This window comes from Drosophila subpulchrella, chromosome 3R (genome assembly GCF_014743375.2).
Source record: "Drosophila subpulchrella strain 33 F10 #4 breed RU33 chromosome 3R, RU_Dsub_v1.1 Primary Assembly, whole genome shotgun sequence".
In the NCBI taxonomy this organism is placed as follows: domain Eukaryota; kingdom Metazoa; phylum Arthropoda; class Insecta; order Diptera; family Drosophilidae; genus Drosophila; species Drosophila subpulchrella.
Window position 1 is genome coordinate 11,928,135 of NC_050609.1, and position 16,643 is coordinate 11,944,777.

Consider the following 16,643-nt stretch of genomic DNA (forward strand, 5'->3'; position numbering starts at 1 on the left):
TCCAACCGTTTTATACGCTTGATTTGGCCGCAATAGTTGTCAGCACTGGTTTTCAAGACTGTTGCCAGGGTCTGCTATTGCTTTCACGTCTCTTTTATTATTTCACGCCATTTCAACAGCCGTGAGCAACAAGATTATTTATGCGTTTTTCTCGCCCAGTCCCAGGCACGCTTTAAAATCGTCCCGGGTCCGTGTCCATGTTGGTGTCCGGGTCTGTGGCCCGTAGTCTATATACTGTATTTCGTATTCCGGGAGTCTGAGTTCAGGGAGTTCGCGGTCCGAGGACAAACGCATTTTGTAGACGCGCGTGCTTGGACACAAGTTAGGGAGTCTGTCCATTGCCTACTTCGCGGCGTTGTTACATTGTGGGGGAGTGGAAATGTGGTATAAGTTGAGCAGGATGCGAGTTCCGCGAAATGGGAACGGAGAGGTGTGAGCACTTCGAGTGCTATAAAATGCCGACGGAGGGACTGTTATTGTGATTTTTGGCAATGAATACGAAATGCCCAGCGTCTCCGTTCTCGTTTTCGTTTCACCACCACTTCCCCACTTGTTCATCATCGCTACGCTGTGTTGTCTTTTGACAAATGGCTTCGATGATGTTTTTTATTGCCCAGACCTATCTGACTCAACTGTGTGTCTCCATGGCTGCTGACATTGTTATATAGGAGGCACACATATATATGTATATGCTTACATATGTATATTCACGTATTGCACACACTGAGGCATATTTCGTTCATTATATACGGCACAGACTTCCACCTGACCCTAACTCTACTTTCTTGGTCAAATCAAATATTTATTTTTCCTTTTCTCATTCTTCATCGGTCTGTATTGGGTTGTTTTCCCCATCAGCTGTAGTGTTCTCTATGTTTTTATGGTTTTGGAATTGCAGATTATATAATGCAAATATTTAATTTATTTAATATAGATATTATAGTTTAAAATCTAGGACTAACATGTCAAAAAATAATAAAATGTTATTTCCTTATCTAACCAAAATTCAGAAATTTTCCAACTTGGTTTATATGGTAAAACAAAAAATTGTTAGAATTTCTAAAGATTATAAGCCTTTTCCAGAGTATTAACTATTCGGTGTCTTTTAGTTTATTCCAATTCGGTTTCTTTTTGTATTTGTTTTACTTTTTTGGGTGCTTTTATTGTTGTCATGTTGCTTTGGCCGTAATGGCAGCTCGTAAAAATGTTTCATTTATGCTAAATTCATTTTTGTGCCTTCGAAATCTGTTGCCGCGCCAAAGTAATAAAAGGATTCTTTCCATTTGCCACCATTCATTCGCCGGCCGTTCATTCATCCATTCATTCGTTTCCTTGTCTAGTGGGTGGTTTTCTTCTCGTTTCTTTGTTGTTCGACGGCTTCCGCATCCTCATCTCCAACAGCCTTTTTTTGACCCACCCAATGGGGGGCTTCAGAAGTTTATTGGTCTACAAATTATATTTGCTTTGTTCGGCAGTTAATGAGTCTGTTAACGTTGTGTGTTAGCGCTTTTGAGTGTTCATAAAATAAGCGAGTGCATATTGAGTGGAGTTTTGAGTCGCGGCATCTCTTCAGCTATTCATGGACATTCGGGCACTCACCCTTTGATGCCGCATAATTACTCGATAATGTGCATTCAAATCGTAAAATCGCCAAATTCCCGCGAACCGCCAAAAAAGGCTGTTAACGCCAAGGAGCTATAAGGCATGACCACCTGGCCAGCTTTATGATGGCCATGAAGTTGATGAAATAAAGTGCGAAAATTTCGGGGCGAAATAGTTTTCAATGGATTTCGGTGTGAAACACACCGTACACGTTTGCATTTGCAGCTAATTGCTGAATCCACTTAGCATTCAAATCAAACTTTTTATTGCATACTTTCGGGTCGAATCGTTCTACGAAATTCATTCCAATCGACAGACAAATCAGAAATCCAACAAGCTGTGCAGCAATTCACACACCCCAAACCTCAGGACTCCCGACCAAGGACTTTGGGCTCCGAAATCTGGTATCTGGAATCCTTGGCCATCGCCAGCGAAGCGTTGCGCAAGTGACAAGCATTAAAACCCGAGCGAGATGGAGGAAGGAGAAAACTGCGAGGCACCCAACCGCCATGTCATTAAATGCGAGAATCCATTAAAAGCCGAAAATCAAACCAACTTTATTGAATATCAAATTAACATGTTCATAAAAATGCGCACATTAAATTAAAAGCGGAATGGAGAATGGAGGAGCTTTCCTCGGCAACCAAGGACAGAATCCCAAGTCCAATACCAATTTCAGTGGCTGTGGTGTGAAGAGGAAATAATAAAAATTAACCAGCAGCCAGAGAAAAAAGATATAAAAGAGATTCTCAAGACGGGCGAACTACGTTTATGGGCTCGGTGTTTTTTAATTCGTATAATGACCATCAATGAAAAATGCCATTGAGTCACTATTTAACCGTAGTAAAATTAAATTTTATGCTGTGGTTTAATAAACTATATGTAAAAAAAACATTTTACCATAATAAGAACATTGTGATGTTTTAATACCCAATAATATATGCATTCACTTTTGTGTTGTTATTAAATTAAGCGTTTAATTAACTAAATAATTGCTTAAAGAATTTAAGCCACTTTACAATTGAATTTTTGACTATATTAATTCCAATTAGCTTCTGAAAAATATAATTCATTTAATTATATAAAGAGACTAACTTTTAAGAACACATATTATATTTATTAATTTTTTATACTTGGTTATTTCTGCAATATATCAACGTATAAACCTTTCGGTTCGGGAACACTTGTTAGCCAGGACAAAGAAGTCCTTTGGTTGCCTAAGAAAATAGCACGAACATTTTATTTATTTATTACGCTTAGGTGACAAGGACATTGGAGGAGATTTTCCCAGCTCCTTTTCCGATGTCCCACCTCCTTATCCCTGCTCGTCCCCCTCTCTGCCGCTTTGTGTGTGTAATTAAGTGAGGCATAAATAAAATGCCTTTTTAGTATTCATCACAATTTATGCTAAGCTCTCAAAGCATCAAGTTGCCTATGACAAGGCGGCAGAATCTTTTTCGCATTCCTTGCCAGCGAGCTGGGGAGAAAGCAGCGGAGAAAGTGGGTCTGGGTTCTGTATCTTGCTACTCTGTTGCATAACTAAGGGCGTCGTGGGTTGGGATTGGGCGGATTATACGGGGGTATCCACTAGTTTGGGGCTCCGGATCCTCCTACTCGCACATTCCAACATTACCATTTGCGACGCCGCCCGGTTCGCAGCTCATCAAATATGCAATTAAATCAGTTTCCGTTTAATTAAACCGGAAGTGCGTCGACTGCCATCTCGCTCGGTTATGTATTGGCATCCCAGTCTCACACTCTGCGGTTTGATTTTTAAGTGCTACGCCAAGCTGGGGATTTTTACATTTTTATGAGGTTTTTCCCTGCATTCCATTTAATTTTCTCGCTGTTTTCCTCTCCGGCCCATTGGTTATTTTGCATTTTATTGACTTGAATAAAAAGAATCAGATCGGATTGGGAAATGGGCGGCCAAGCCACAAATGAATCAGGCGCTAAGCATGCAGGAAGGCTTAGCTTGGCAATTAGTTAGCCATTGGCATTGCCATTAAGTTGCAACTTGCAATCGCAATCGGCGTTGCCTTGACTGCGCTTTAAGCCCTCAAAACTGGCTAATTAAACCACGCGAATTGTGCGCCCTAAGTTATGCCACACTCGAAAACAACAATATTGCCCAACAACAATGGAAATTGCTGGCATTGCCTCCTCCTTTTCTGCTTTTCCGTTTCGCTTCTTGTGCTTATTTCTTAATTATTAATTAAGAATGAAAACAAGGCAAAAAGTAAGTTGCATGCGCGTACTTTCGCTGGAATTGCCACAATTTCACTGAGACGCCCGTGAGCATGCAAAAGCTTCGCCACGCTAACTTTGATGGACGGGCATCATACAATTTACCACTCCAATAAGAAAACCTGGTGTTATAAATTATTTATAGTGTTTTATTGCTGAAATTGTATCTAAAATTGGTAGCTTATTAACTTATAGTACGTTTCTGAAAAGTGTTTTTAATTTTTTATATAAGTTTAAAATCAGTAAGAGACAAAATATTTTGATTTTCATAACTACTCATTTACCACAAGAATTCCTAGTTCATAGACATCGTTAAAAAAAATAGATATATTCTCAAAACGGAAAATCGTAATAAACCTTTTTTTATATAGGTACCTTTTATGATCATTTCTTAAAAGAACTGATGGAGTTATTTAAACTGGTCACAATATTTTTATTATAAAAATAATGTTTGATATTTTTACCATTATCTTTAATATTTAGCTGAAATAACCCATATTTTTGAAAGAGCATTCATTACTTTACTTTGAATATTTTTAGCATTTTGCAATTTACCCACTTTGGCAGCCTCGTCAAGACATTTGGATACAACAATTGTGTCACTTCAGCCATTCACCTTACCAGAACACCCAGCCACCCAGCCAAAAAGCCCACCGCCCATGCCCAAAGCCCCGGCACTTGTATACCTAAGGTATTATCCAGCGTTGTCAACGGCAACCAACGACAACAATGGCGATGATGACGATGATGATGATGATGACGACGACGATAATGACGAGGAAAACGAAGACGATGTTGCCATAAGTTAATTTGCGTCTCATATATGCATGCCTGCATTTGCATGTGTGTCAGTCAGCCCGGGTTTTGCATTAAAACTTGAAAATTTAAATGCCCTAAGTGATGCAACAACTTCAACTGTCTTACAAGTGGCCATATAAGTATGTCTCTCCTTGTGCCAGTATATATCTCAGCAGCGATTTCAGTTGTCTGTGGCTTTCGTAATTAGCATGAAAATAACTTTCTTAACCACCTGCGGGCAGGGCTTTAAAGAATTTTCGCCGAAACAAGAATGCAAGCATGGTACTTGGCACTTGTACGTAATTGAAACAAATGCATATTTAATGAATTGCGCATAACTGCTAATATGTGTCATATGTCAATAGAGATGGTTAGCTTTTGGCCAGTAATTGATTTTGCGCATTTATCACGCAAATTAATGTTAATTGTGAGCTAATATCGAATTTTATCACCCCGCCCACAGTGCGTATGATTGATGTGTTCAAGTGCCAGCACTTCAAATTGAAATTCGATGTGTTTAAGTCGGATTATTTAAGATTGTAGTTCAAATTCGGTTTTTTTTTTTTTTAGTATAACAAATTTATTTATTTAACGTTGATCAGCCAACTTAATGGCTATAAAATTCAAATTCGGTACTGTAGAATAATAAAATAGGATCCTTTAGTACAAAAAAATATTTAATGATTTATTAAGCTTAATATCAGAAGGTAAGGATTACTTAAAATTGGATAGAGTGATTTTCCCAAACCCAACTTACAACTCATGTGACCCCACACACATTTGTGGGCAAAGATAAAGTATTGTGGAAACATTCTTCACTCTTTCTTCCGCATCGACTTTGTTTCCGCTTCCTTTTTTTCAATTTTAATTACAAAACTTTTCAGGGAAACGAACATGGGTCCGTGGGGGTCCCTGCTCGGGCGCCACGCTTGATTACAGGGCGTGCTTATGCGCTGATTGCTTGGCTATGAGTCCCATTCACTCGCTCCTGCCCATTAGCCCCCTTCTACCCATCTCACTGATTGTTTCATGCAGCTTGACTTCGCCATCATTATTGGCCATTGGTTGTTCTTTTATCTCTGCGTCTATTTTTGTGCTCTTTGTATTTGATTTTGGTTCTTTTTTGTCGGTTGAAATGCCACATAGTTGTCCTTTTTATTATTTATTTTCTTTTTGACTGCAAGCTGAAGCAACGAAACTCTTTATCAAACATTGTTCTGATGTTTTTATTACTTTCTAAATACTTTTGTGGGGCATTGGTGATTATTTGCACAATGCCAAAGGGGATACTTTTAAGGCAATCATAATCACTGGGGAGGAGGATATACATTTTAAGGGGTGAAGATGAAAATACCCTTTGTATTGCTGAAATCTAAAAAATTATCCATAAAATCTAACATTTATTTAGAGAATTTGCACTCCTTCAAGTGTGATTTTAATGGCTTCCTTTTATTTAGATCTAAGAACAAAGCGTGTATGTACATTTTCAAAGGATGTTTTAAATATGACTTTTAAAACAAATCGTGTATTTATATTTTTAATAGAAATTGGAGATAATATATTTTAACTGAGGAAGTACTTAAGGAAGCCGTACAATTTTAATTATTTAATATTATTACATTTTTTATTATACCAAACCTTTTACTTTTCCTTTGGTTAAGCCTTATACCTTTGAGAGAGTACATTGACGCCTTTTCCGGTTGATTGCTCGCAGAAGTATTACCGATACTTTTACCTTTTCGGGCTTCACTTTCCTTTTAACCTTTTTCCACTTGAACTTTCGTCTGAGGCCAAATGCCAAGAATTTTTTCACAAGAATTAAGGCCAAGTTTCATTTAACCAAATTAATTTTCCAAATTAATGGATGGCATGTCTGCTTACCTCGTTTTCCTAGCCCCAAAAGCAGCCCTCACCTACCTTCGCCGCTTTTAACCATAAAAATTTCTTTAAAATCTTGGCAAACGTGTATGTTTTGTTTCTGGGGCGGGGTGAAATATGTTGGAAATGTTGCCACAGTGCTGGCAGGCAAAAGAGTTGACAGCCATCTCCTGCTGAGTGCGGGGCAGCTTCATGTGGAGGGGCGGTGAGGGAAAAGGGGGCGGGGCAGACTACGACGAATTACAATTATGATGACACAAATTGGTTATGTTTCTGTGTGCGTATATGTTGCTTTTTGTTCTGCCTTGAAGTTGGTTTTATTTTATTTGATTTTTTTGTTTGTATTTTTGGTTTTTCTAACAACCCAAAATGTCAGGATACTCAGACAGGATACATGGCATGTGGGGCTTGTCATCGTTTCGTTGGCATTCGGTTGGCTCTCTATCCATTTGAACATTTTTCCGGCTCACCCCAAAGCGAATAAAAACAAAATCGTAAAAAATCATAAAGTATAATGCTGAAAAATGTGTGTATGCAAAAAAAAAAAATGGCTTGCTAGCCTTCTGGCCGGGCCAGCATATATCCTAACATAAAATATGAAATTACATATAATAAAAAATCAAGCCATAAAGTTGTTTGCCACTGCGTAAGCTCCACTCTTTGATGCTGGAGTCATATTCTTCGGGGTTTCTCGGGGAAAGGTGGGATGGGAAATACTCCTGCCAGGGTCTCCTTAAAAAGTAACTAGAACAAATTGCGTTTGATTAGGTCGATTATGGAGTGGATGCCAGAAGGAAATATGAATACTGAAGAATAGCTAAAAAAAACAAGCTTAAATTCAAAGAATTTGCATATTAAAATATTTTAAATTTTGCAATGTGGTTCAAACATTAAGGAACATATTACAAAACATAAGGCTTTATTGGAAAAGTTTAAATTTTTTAACTGCATAAAATGATAAGCAGCAGCAATTAAAGTTTTCTAAAGGGGAATCCTGAAAATTCATTTATTAAAATCCAACAGGTACAACTTTTGTGGGAAAGTCAATTGGATGCTCAATAGCTAATAACCGCTGGCTATGTGTGCGTGTCCTGGTTTTCCGGGGGGTTGCGAGGGGGGTGGAAAACAATTTGGAGTAACAGACCTCCCGCATACAAACGACTATTTCAACCCTCTGGCTAGGAAGAGCCACCCCCAACCACCACCCGCTGAAATAACTTTCCCACCTGCTGACCAAGGAAAACAACAACAGCAACAAGGGCATATAAATAACAATGTTGCCACTGAATATGAGGAGGGGTCTAAAAATGGGGAAAATGAAAATTGTTTACGCTGCCCACGGAGTTCTTTTGCCAACAGCATAAGACCCTAAATTATTAAATTATTGTTCTGGCCATAATTTCAGCGACACTAAAATTAAAAAACCATTACCAAAAGCCGGAAAAAGCATTATTTGCTAAAAAATGTGGTTGAGAATCACCCCCGGGCCCACGGCAGGAAAATATATTTCCGCTTAATTTATTAACGATTTTTGTAAGCCATAAACTGTTCATGAGTGTGTGTGCATGTTTGAGCCCTCCACTAAGTGATTTTTATCTTAGACGGACCAAACGCCCCCGTTTTGTTTCGTTTTTTTTACGATTTGCACATAATTATAATTGAAATTGCCACGAGAAGCCGTGAACGCCAACGACTTTCATTCGAGTGCCAATAAATAATAGAATCAAGTCATAAACTGATAAATGATGTGCCACCATCAGCTCTCTCTTTTATTTTTTTGCTGTAATAAACAAAGTTAATCATTTAGGATAATTGAAATTTTTACGAGACACTCAAAGTTATGTTTGCCTCTTTCTTTTTCGCTTTTCACCAATTTGGCAGGTAGCTTAGACCCGGGGCCCTCATTAGTCTGCAGTCCTTATAAAGGGGGGTTCGATGGCCAAGTGTTATGTACTTATCGATGCAAGCTGTGTATTGGAATTATGCCCACACGCCCAGGAGAACAAAGGCCGATGAGGACGAGATGGCAAAATACATAAAGAAGAGCCAACACGTGGACCATCAAAACGCCTGGATTTTGTGGTAAATAGGAAGATTTCCGAAAAGGTTCCGATTCAAATGATTCAAGCGAGTAATTCAGATTTCACAAATTATAATCACGAGAATAGATTCATTATTTTCACATCCAAACAATTGGAAATGGAAGCCTTTATCGATGTAAAAAATTATTTAATAACATTTATTTAACATTATAATGGTATTATTATTTATTGATACAGTTTCATTAATTTAATGACTATTTCTACCCATATATAGTATTATTACATCAAATTAAATTTTGACTTAATGAATGAAGTTTATTAAAATAAAATTAAAACATATATAATTTTCACTAACCAATAATTAAATTTCACATCCACATCTGCCCTCAGCAGGAGTTCGTTAACCTATTCCCTGCCACTCTGGCCACATTTGCTGTGTACAAGCCAAACCCATGTTCACCCCCAAAAACAAAAAACTTGCTGGCAAAATACATTAAAATTAAATATTAAATTTAAGTGCATCATAAACGAAAAACAATGAACCCATCAGACAGTCGAGAAAGACAGCTATCGAGTGTGGGGCTGAGATGGGTTGGGAATTTACCTGGGCACAAAATGTCGACGCCTCAATTTTCATCACACCGAAATAAGAGCAGAGGTGGAAGAAATCCGAATCCAACCCCACAAAAAGAATGAGACCCGGACGTAAGCCAACTGACAATATGTTAAACCGAAATGGTGGCATGGAGTGACGAGGCGGGATGACTTGGATTAAGCTGCACCAAAGAAAAAATTCGGAAAGTGGCGAGAGCAGTGCACTGAGGAATGCAAATGATTGGGTTCTTCTAAAATTAGATTCTTAACAATCGTATCCGGAAATTGAATTTTTTTTATTTTTCATCTGTTTAAATAACATGATTTAAAAGCTTAAAAATCCCTATAATGCTTAACAATTTATAGAGGTGCCTAAAAGAATGCAACACTTTATTTTCAGTCCACAAGTCCAATGGTTAAATGATTTTAATTTTCTACAGCATACTTTTGGGCATCATTTAAAGTGATTTCAAAATTAAAGTAGGATTTGACAGTATTGCCTTTAAATATAGTGTTCAATGAGTTTTATTTTCCGAAAAATTCCTTTAGTTGGATTCGATTCTTTCAGTGTAGTCCCACTCTTACTGCCACTACTGCACTTGTCGATATCGACGTCAAAGTCTCGTAATGCCGGCACTCGCACTTGTCAGCCTAAAAGATGACAGTGATGGCAATGTGTTATTCTTGCCACGGTGTGGTTGCGGGAGCGAGATGGCGAGCGAAAGGACGCGAGGTCCTGGCGGGTTAACACATATTACGGCCCTTGCGTATTGATGTCGATCAAACCGATATATGTATAGTACCTACATACGTATGTGAATGTGCAATATGTGCCCGTATGTGTGCGCGGCTGTATCCAACGCAATTGAGGTCATGTCCATGCGGCATCGGCGATGGCGATGGCGACGTATATGCCAAAGCATTAACTCGGCATTTGTTTCAAGCTGCTCTGAGGCAAGTCCGAGCAGGGCGACACGGGCTAAGGGGCATGGCTATGGGGGTGTTGGCGGGCGGACAGATAGCGCAAGTTCGGGCCGAGAGTTGCGACATATTGAAAATCATTGCACACATACCCGTACACTCAACAAGCCAGGGGGAATGCCAAAAAAAAAAAAATAAATGGAAGCAGGAACAATGTATTGAAAGACAAACGGCATTGGCATCAATTTTTATTTGCCTGAACTGGCATGTTTGTGTATGTGTATATGGCCGGAGGAGAAAAAATTTTTATTACATTGAAAATTTGCATAAAATATTTAAGCCAAATGGTCGGTCGATTGTACGGGTTGGAAATGTGGCAAAAAAAAAAAACTTTCCTGATGCGATGGCAAAATATCAGCCCAGCCCCCCACACTTTTAGGCCTGCGAAAGCTGATGGGATTTGTTGTCTGAAGATTTGACAGGCCTTAAGGGCTACAGAATGGTAACCGACAGTTGCTGTTTCGATATGCGGAATATCCCTAAATGGAGTACCTTCTTGAAGTGGAACCACAGATCGATACTAAGGCTGTGCTGTGCCATAAATATTCTCACAATCGATCCATCACAGCTTTGGATATCGATATAAATAGTCTACAAAAATTATTGTACGTGGAAAAGTTTAAAATTTGGATTAAAAAATAGAACATCTAAAAAAATTATTTGTAAAAATGGATCAAGTCCGAAAAAATATTGAGCATCCCCCGATATTAACATCATTTCATTTTTCTGGGACTTTTTAAAATTTAAAAAACTTTAAATTACTTAAAGACAACAAGATAGCACTACATCGCTATAAAGACGAATAGATGGTAAGGGAGAGTAGAACCCCGAGCTGCGGCCTTATAGAGAAAACTTCAAGGATTCGCTGCACGTTCGCATCTTTAACGCCATATGTTGACTTTTGCTACAATTTTCATGCTAACCCACGAGAAGTGGGGCAAGGGGCTCGGGTCGGTTGGCCATATCCTTTATCTTATATACGCTATTTTATGCCTGCACCACACCACGCCAACTCCCCATCTTATATGGCTGTTGTTGTTTCTCGCCTCTTGCGCCAATAGATTGTGCCACCACACTTTGGCATTTTATAACATAAACTTTCATTTGTTTTCTTTCGTTTTTCTTGATGTTATTATTTTTTTTCTACTTTTTTTTCGCCACATTTTCTTTTTTTGGTTCCCATTGTTGTTGTTAGTGCTTGTAATGCGCTCATGTAGTTGGGCCCCTCTTCTTCGCCTCTTGTCTTTATATTCGGTTTGGGTCGCATATGTTAAGCCCCGAATACATAGAAACGAGTCTGATGTCTTGACATCTGTCTACCGGGCCCACATCCCCCAAACCACCCGGTTTTTCGGCTTTGACAATCGTCCAAAATGTAGATTTGCATGCACATCAGCATTGGGCATACATTTATCTCGCCCACTGTCGACGATGGCCCCTTAATGCGATGGCACGCGAAAAAAAGGACAGTCAGATAATACTTAGGGGATGGGGATACATAGGACTTTGTAGAATAATAGTAAAAGTTCAATATCATTAGTTTTATAATAATAATTTACTTTATTCTGACTATTGGTACTTTATATTTTCTACTTATTCTTAGATTTCTAAGTTTCAATATTTTGACCCCAAAACAACAATTTAAAGCTAAATAAATTTAAACTTTCACTGCTATGCAATTAATCTTCTGGCTTTTAATACCACAAACGAGTCACCGCTTCGATTGGATAAAATGGATGTCTAGGCAGACCTGAATTCGCATTGATTGGTCTGGATGTGCTCGGTTCCGTGATTGATTGATTCGAGTAAGTGCAACAGTTTATTTGCATATTTTGCAGAATTTTATTGCACAACGGTAAACAGAACTGAATTACTGCAGAAATATGCAAAATATTTAAATTGCCAAAATATCCCTTAGCCGAGCACATAAATAAGAGTTCGCAGATGTCAAGGGAGGCCAACGGGATGGACAGATGAACAGTTCCAGAAGCCAAACAAATGTAAACTCGCTTTGTAGTTTATTGAAAATTTAATAAAGTGCAGCCCACAAACACAGGGAACATGATGGATAAAATAGGGAAATGCCGAAATGCCAATGAATGCGGAGACTGCATGGAATAAGAAATACCCAAATAAATATGCTATTTGCCTTTATTGCAATTCAATTTACTATCAAAGCATCAGCCCTGGAATCAGCAGCCAATGGACATATTCGGGGTTATATTTATTCCATAAAGGATTTGCAGCTCCCTCAGTATCTCGGTATCTTTGGAATTTAAATGGAATTTAAAATGCATTTCTGTTCGGAATGGTTGTCAACTACTCAGCACAGGTATGATGACACAAATCCGCCCGCAGGTGGGGCAAAAGCCAAGACTGGGACAGCCTTTCGACCTGCAGCTGCCTTCTGTCAACCGATTTCTTTGCACTTTTGCAATCAATAAATGTGGCTGCAGGAAAAAATACCTCTAAAACGAATGACTGATTGTTTGAATGCGATATCCATTTTTAATTTGATTTTTTTGGAGTTTTGTTGAACAACGAACGAAAAATAACTACCCATGAGCTAAGAAATTCAGGTGTTAATTGATAAATAATTATTTTTGATAATAGTTTGCCATAATGTTTTGATTTAATTTTAAAAATAACATTACACCATCTGATTTGTAATTGTAAAACATAATTCACCTATATACAGTCCAAATACATAAGCCGAATCTCAAACTAAAAATTTACAAAATAAAGTGGAAAGTTTAAAGAACTTTTCTTTGCAAGGAACGCAATGTTCTATATAATTCCCATCCAACATAAACCTAGAAACAAACAAAAAGGATCAAAATTTGTGAACATGGCGAGTATCAGCTTGAATTTAGCAAGGGATTGTTTTCATTGTTGTTTCGAAGACAAAATCAAAATCCAACAATATGGCAATAAAGGAATTTTGGTTATAACAATGCAGTTGACCTCCGCTGGGATGTTTCTAAAAAGAAACCATTCCACACAAACTGCGTTCAACCGCATGCAATTTTGTTGGCATGCTCATATATCCAGGGTCTGGTTATGGGGACAATAGTCGTAATAGAACTGGACCAGAGGGTCCATATTGGGGTAGGGAGCCACCTAATGGGGGACAGGGGTCAATCCCAAAATGTCCCTAGGTGTTGGCCACATGGGAGCCGAATGAACGCATCTATTTGTATTTTGTTACAGGACATGCTCTCAATGGGCATATCCTTTTCTGGCCCGAAGAGCCAGGAAGGCTTGTGGATGTCACAGGGACGTCAGACAGAGACTTTTATTGAAAATGTTCAATGGCAGAAATTCATAACTGCAACAGAAAAGTACACAGAAAAAAACAAGGAAGAACGCTATATTCGAGTACCTCGACTATCAGATACCCGTTACTCAGCTAAAAGGACCAAAGGAAAATGGAGATATGCAGCAAAGCGAGGTTGAAATGCGCCACCTACCGGCGGTAGACAGATTTAAGCGTTGTGGGCGTTAGAGTGGGCGTGGCAAAGTTTTTTTTGGATCAATCGATAGGTATTGACAAGACCAATACATTTCAGTTAAAATTTTGTATCTAGCATGAATATTGTGGGCGCCACAGGCTTGGGCGGTTTGTGGGCGTTAGAGTGGGCGTGGCACATTCGCGTGACAAACCTGCGCTGCGCTCAAGCCTACGGAATCTAAATCTGAATTCCCATTTCTCTATCTTTGATATTTTCCGAGATATCTGCGTTCATATTTACGATTTTTTGAAGTTTGTGGGCGGTTTGTGGGCGTTCAAGTGGGCGTGGCAAACTTTTTTTTGGGTCAATCGATAGGTATTGATGAGAACAATACATTTCAGTTAAAATTTTTATTCTAGCATGAAAACTGTAGGAGCCTCAGTTTTGGGCGGTTTGTGGGCGTTAGAGTGGGCGTGGCATTCTGCTGAAACAAACTTGCGCTGCGTAAGAAGCTCAGGAATCTGCACGCCTAATCTCAATAGCCTAGCTCTTATAGTTTCCAAGATCTCAGCGTTCATCCGGACGGACAGACAGACGGACAGACGGACAGACGGACAGACGGACAGACGGACATGGCTAGATCGACTCGGCTAGTGATCCTGATCAAGAATATATATACTTTATGGGGTCGGAAACGCTTCCTTCTGCCTGTTACATACTTTCCGACGAATCTAGTATACCCTTTTACTCTACGAGTAACGGGTATAATGAATACATTTTCTATATTTTCGTTTAGACGATAACCTTTGAATCCAAAACCTGATTATATAAGATAATACCACATAAATAACAAAATAAGATTTATAAATTTAAAATATAATCAAAGACATACATATCTGATATAAGAAATAGATTCATTTGATTTACTTACACCTACTTTGCGTACCCCTTTTTGAGCAGTGCACTGCATTTAGGTTTTCATTTTGAAATCAAACATGGAGAGTTCTGTCCCCCGGGCAGGACATTCGACTTCGTCTGCTTTTATGGCATAGAGAATTATTGCGTTTTTGCGAAACGTTGAGTAATACGATTGCGGTGCTAATTTAGCTGCAATCCTGCAATGCTTCAGTTTTAGTCTCTTTTTTGTCTCCCATATCCGGCACTTGGTTATTAACTATTGCAAATCATTGATACGCTTCGATTGCCCGTGGGGAATCTTATCAATGGACGGCCAAGTGGCCGTTGGCTCTTTGTAAAGGGGCTCTGCAAAGTCAGTCGGTGTCAACATGTCGTCGTGGGTTGTCTCCACCACCGAGCTGTACGATTGCGGTGCCAATGGGCCAACATCATCCTCGGCCACATCCTCGCGGCACACGCGACTTATCCTGCTGGTTTGGCATAATCTCACCGAAAAGTGCCAGAAATTCGGTAGTTTTCTCAGACGCGAGACGAATAAACCACTGCCCAAAGAACTGAGGCGATCGTTACGACTTAACAAATCGGCCAGGCGAAAAGGCTATCGGAGCTGCGAAAGCGAGGCAGATAAACGGTACGCATTATAGACTTATGTATTATATTTGAATGGGCTAGATAAGCCCATTGTTGTTGTTTACCTCAAGGTTCGACTATGTGCCGACACCTGCTAAGTAGAGTGAACCTCTATAAGGTAACTTTGAGTGGTTAAATATATTTACTTTCTATTTGGACAGAAAACAAATGAAACATACATAGTTTCTACAATTTTTTCATATATTCTTCAAAAATTAACCCTTAAAAGGTAGAACATTGTAATCTTAAAAGTAAAAATTACCGCAGACGTTGAGTGATTCGATTTATATACAACCTAGCAGTTAATATATATAACCTTATCTTAATATAATTACTAAAACTTTTCCATTCCAGGCTGATGAAAGAGCGTTTAAACGAGCCAGTCAACATATCCATTCGCATGGGGCCCTCCTACGACTATAGACCATCGAATTTCTAACCGATCTGCAAAAGGATACCAGGAAATCGTTCTTCGAATTGTTAGCTCTACTATTCTAATTTAATTTCAATAATTTTTTTTTTATTTAAAAGACTTTTTAACTGTGTCATTCTATCCATGTCTGATTTTGAAGTGAAGTGGGGGAATGGAAGAAGGGCAAGGAGCTAGAACTAGATGAACTAGATGAAGAACTTAATTGCGTATCGATTAATTAGGTGTCCACTATATCAAATTGCCTATGATTGGGTCCTGTTTTGCGGATTCAAATTTACCATTTATTTTTTTAAGAATGTTGCGACCTTCTGCCCCTTTTTTCTCCTATTTTTTATATTATCCATTCTCGTTCTTCTCTGTTCCTACACTTTTATCAAGCTCAAAAATGCAATATTTTTGAATCAAGGCGCCAAGTGTTCTTCCTCTTCATGAACATGAGTCATAATTTTCCTGAGCTGGTAACACCAACATCGTCTTTCTCTTTGACCCCCATTCTGCATGTTATTGTTAACTGGCTGTTGTAAACTGTTAATAAAAGTTAAATTTTTTACTTATTTTTACATGAATGTCGTAAGCTCTGCAACAGCTGTTGGAATCTAAAAGCTTTACCCAGTAATTAAAGCTCTATATTTCTCTTACGTTCTCCCTTGATTCGATGAGCTCTTCACCCTTAGTTGGCCTCTACTCTTGAGAACGCCCACACAAAAGTTTATTGCCCCGCTCACAACAAGTGGACGTGACTTAGTGCACTTCTTATAAGGTATATCACTTACTTAATAAGAATTAAAAATTACATATATTACTATTATATCTAATTATACATTATTACTTGTATATAATGATTATAGATTGTAGATTGCTATAATTAGTTCAGGAATTAATACGAAAAACAAACTTTTCAACTTTAATTACCAATTATAAAATATAAACAAGTTATTATTTTATTAGTTATTACTATTATATCTAATTATACATTATTACTTGTAAATTATATCTAACTATACATTATTACTTGTAAGTGTTGATTGTAGATTGTATATTGTTATAATTAGTTCAGGAATTAATACG

General features: G+C 38.3%; 1 protein-coding gene across 1 annotated transcript; it reads left to right on the plus strand.

Moving 5' to 3' along the window:
• The first annotated feature begins 14,880 nt into the window (after positions 1–14,880).
• Positions 14,881–16,314, plus strand: LOC119561758. The gene is made up of 2 exons (XM_037875238.1): positions 14,881–15,143; positions 15,497–16,314. The coding sequence occupies exons 1-2, from the start codon at positions 14,881–14,883 to the stop codon at positions 15,579–15,581; spliced, it is 348 nt and encodes a 115-aa protein (XP_037731166.1). The 3' UTR covers positions 15,582–16,314.
• Positions 16,315–16,643: the final 329 nt, after the last annotated feature.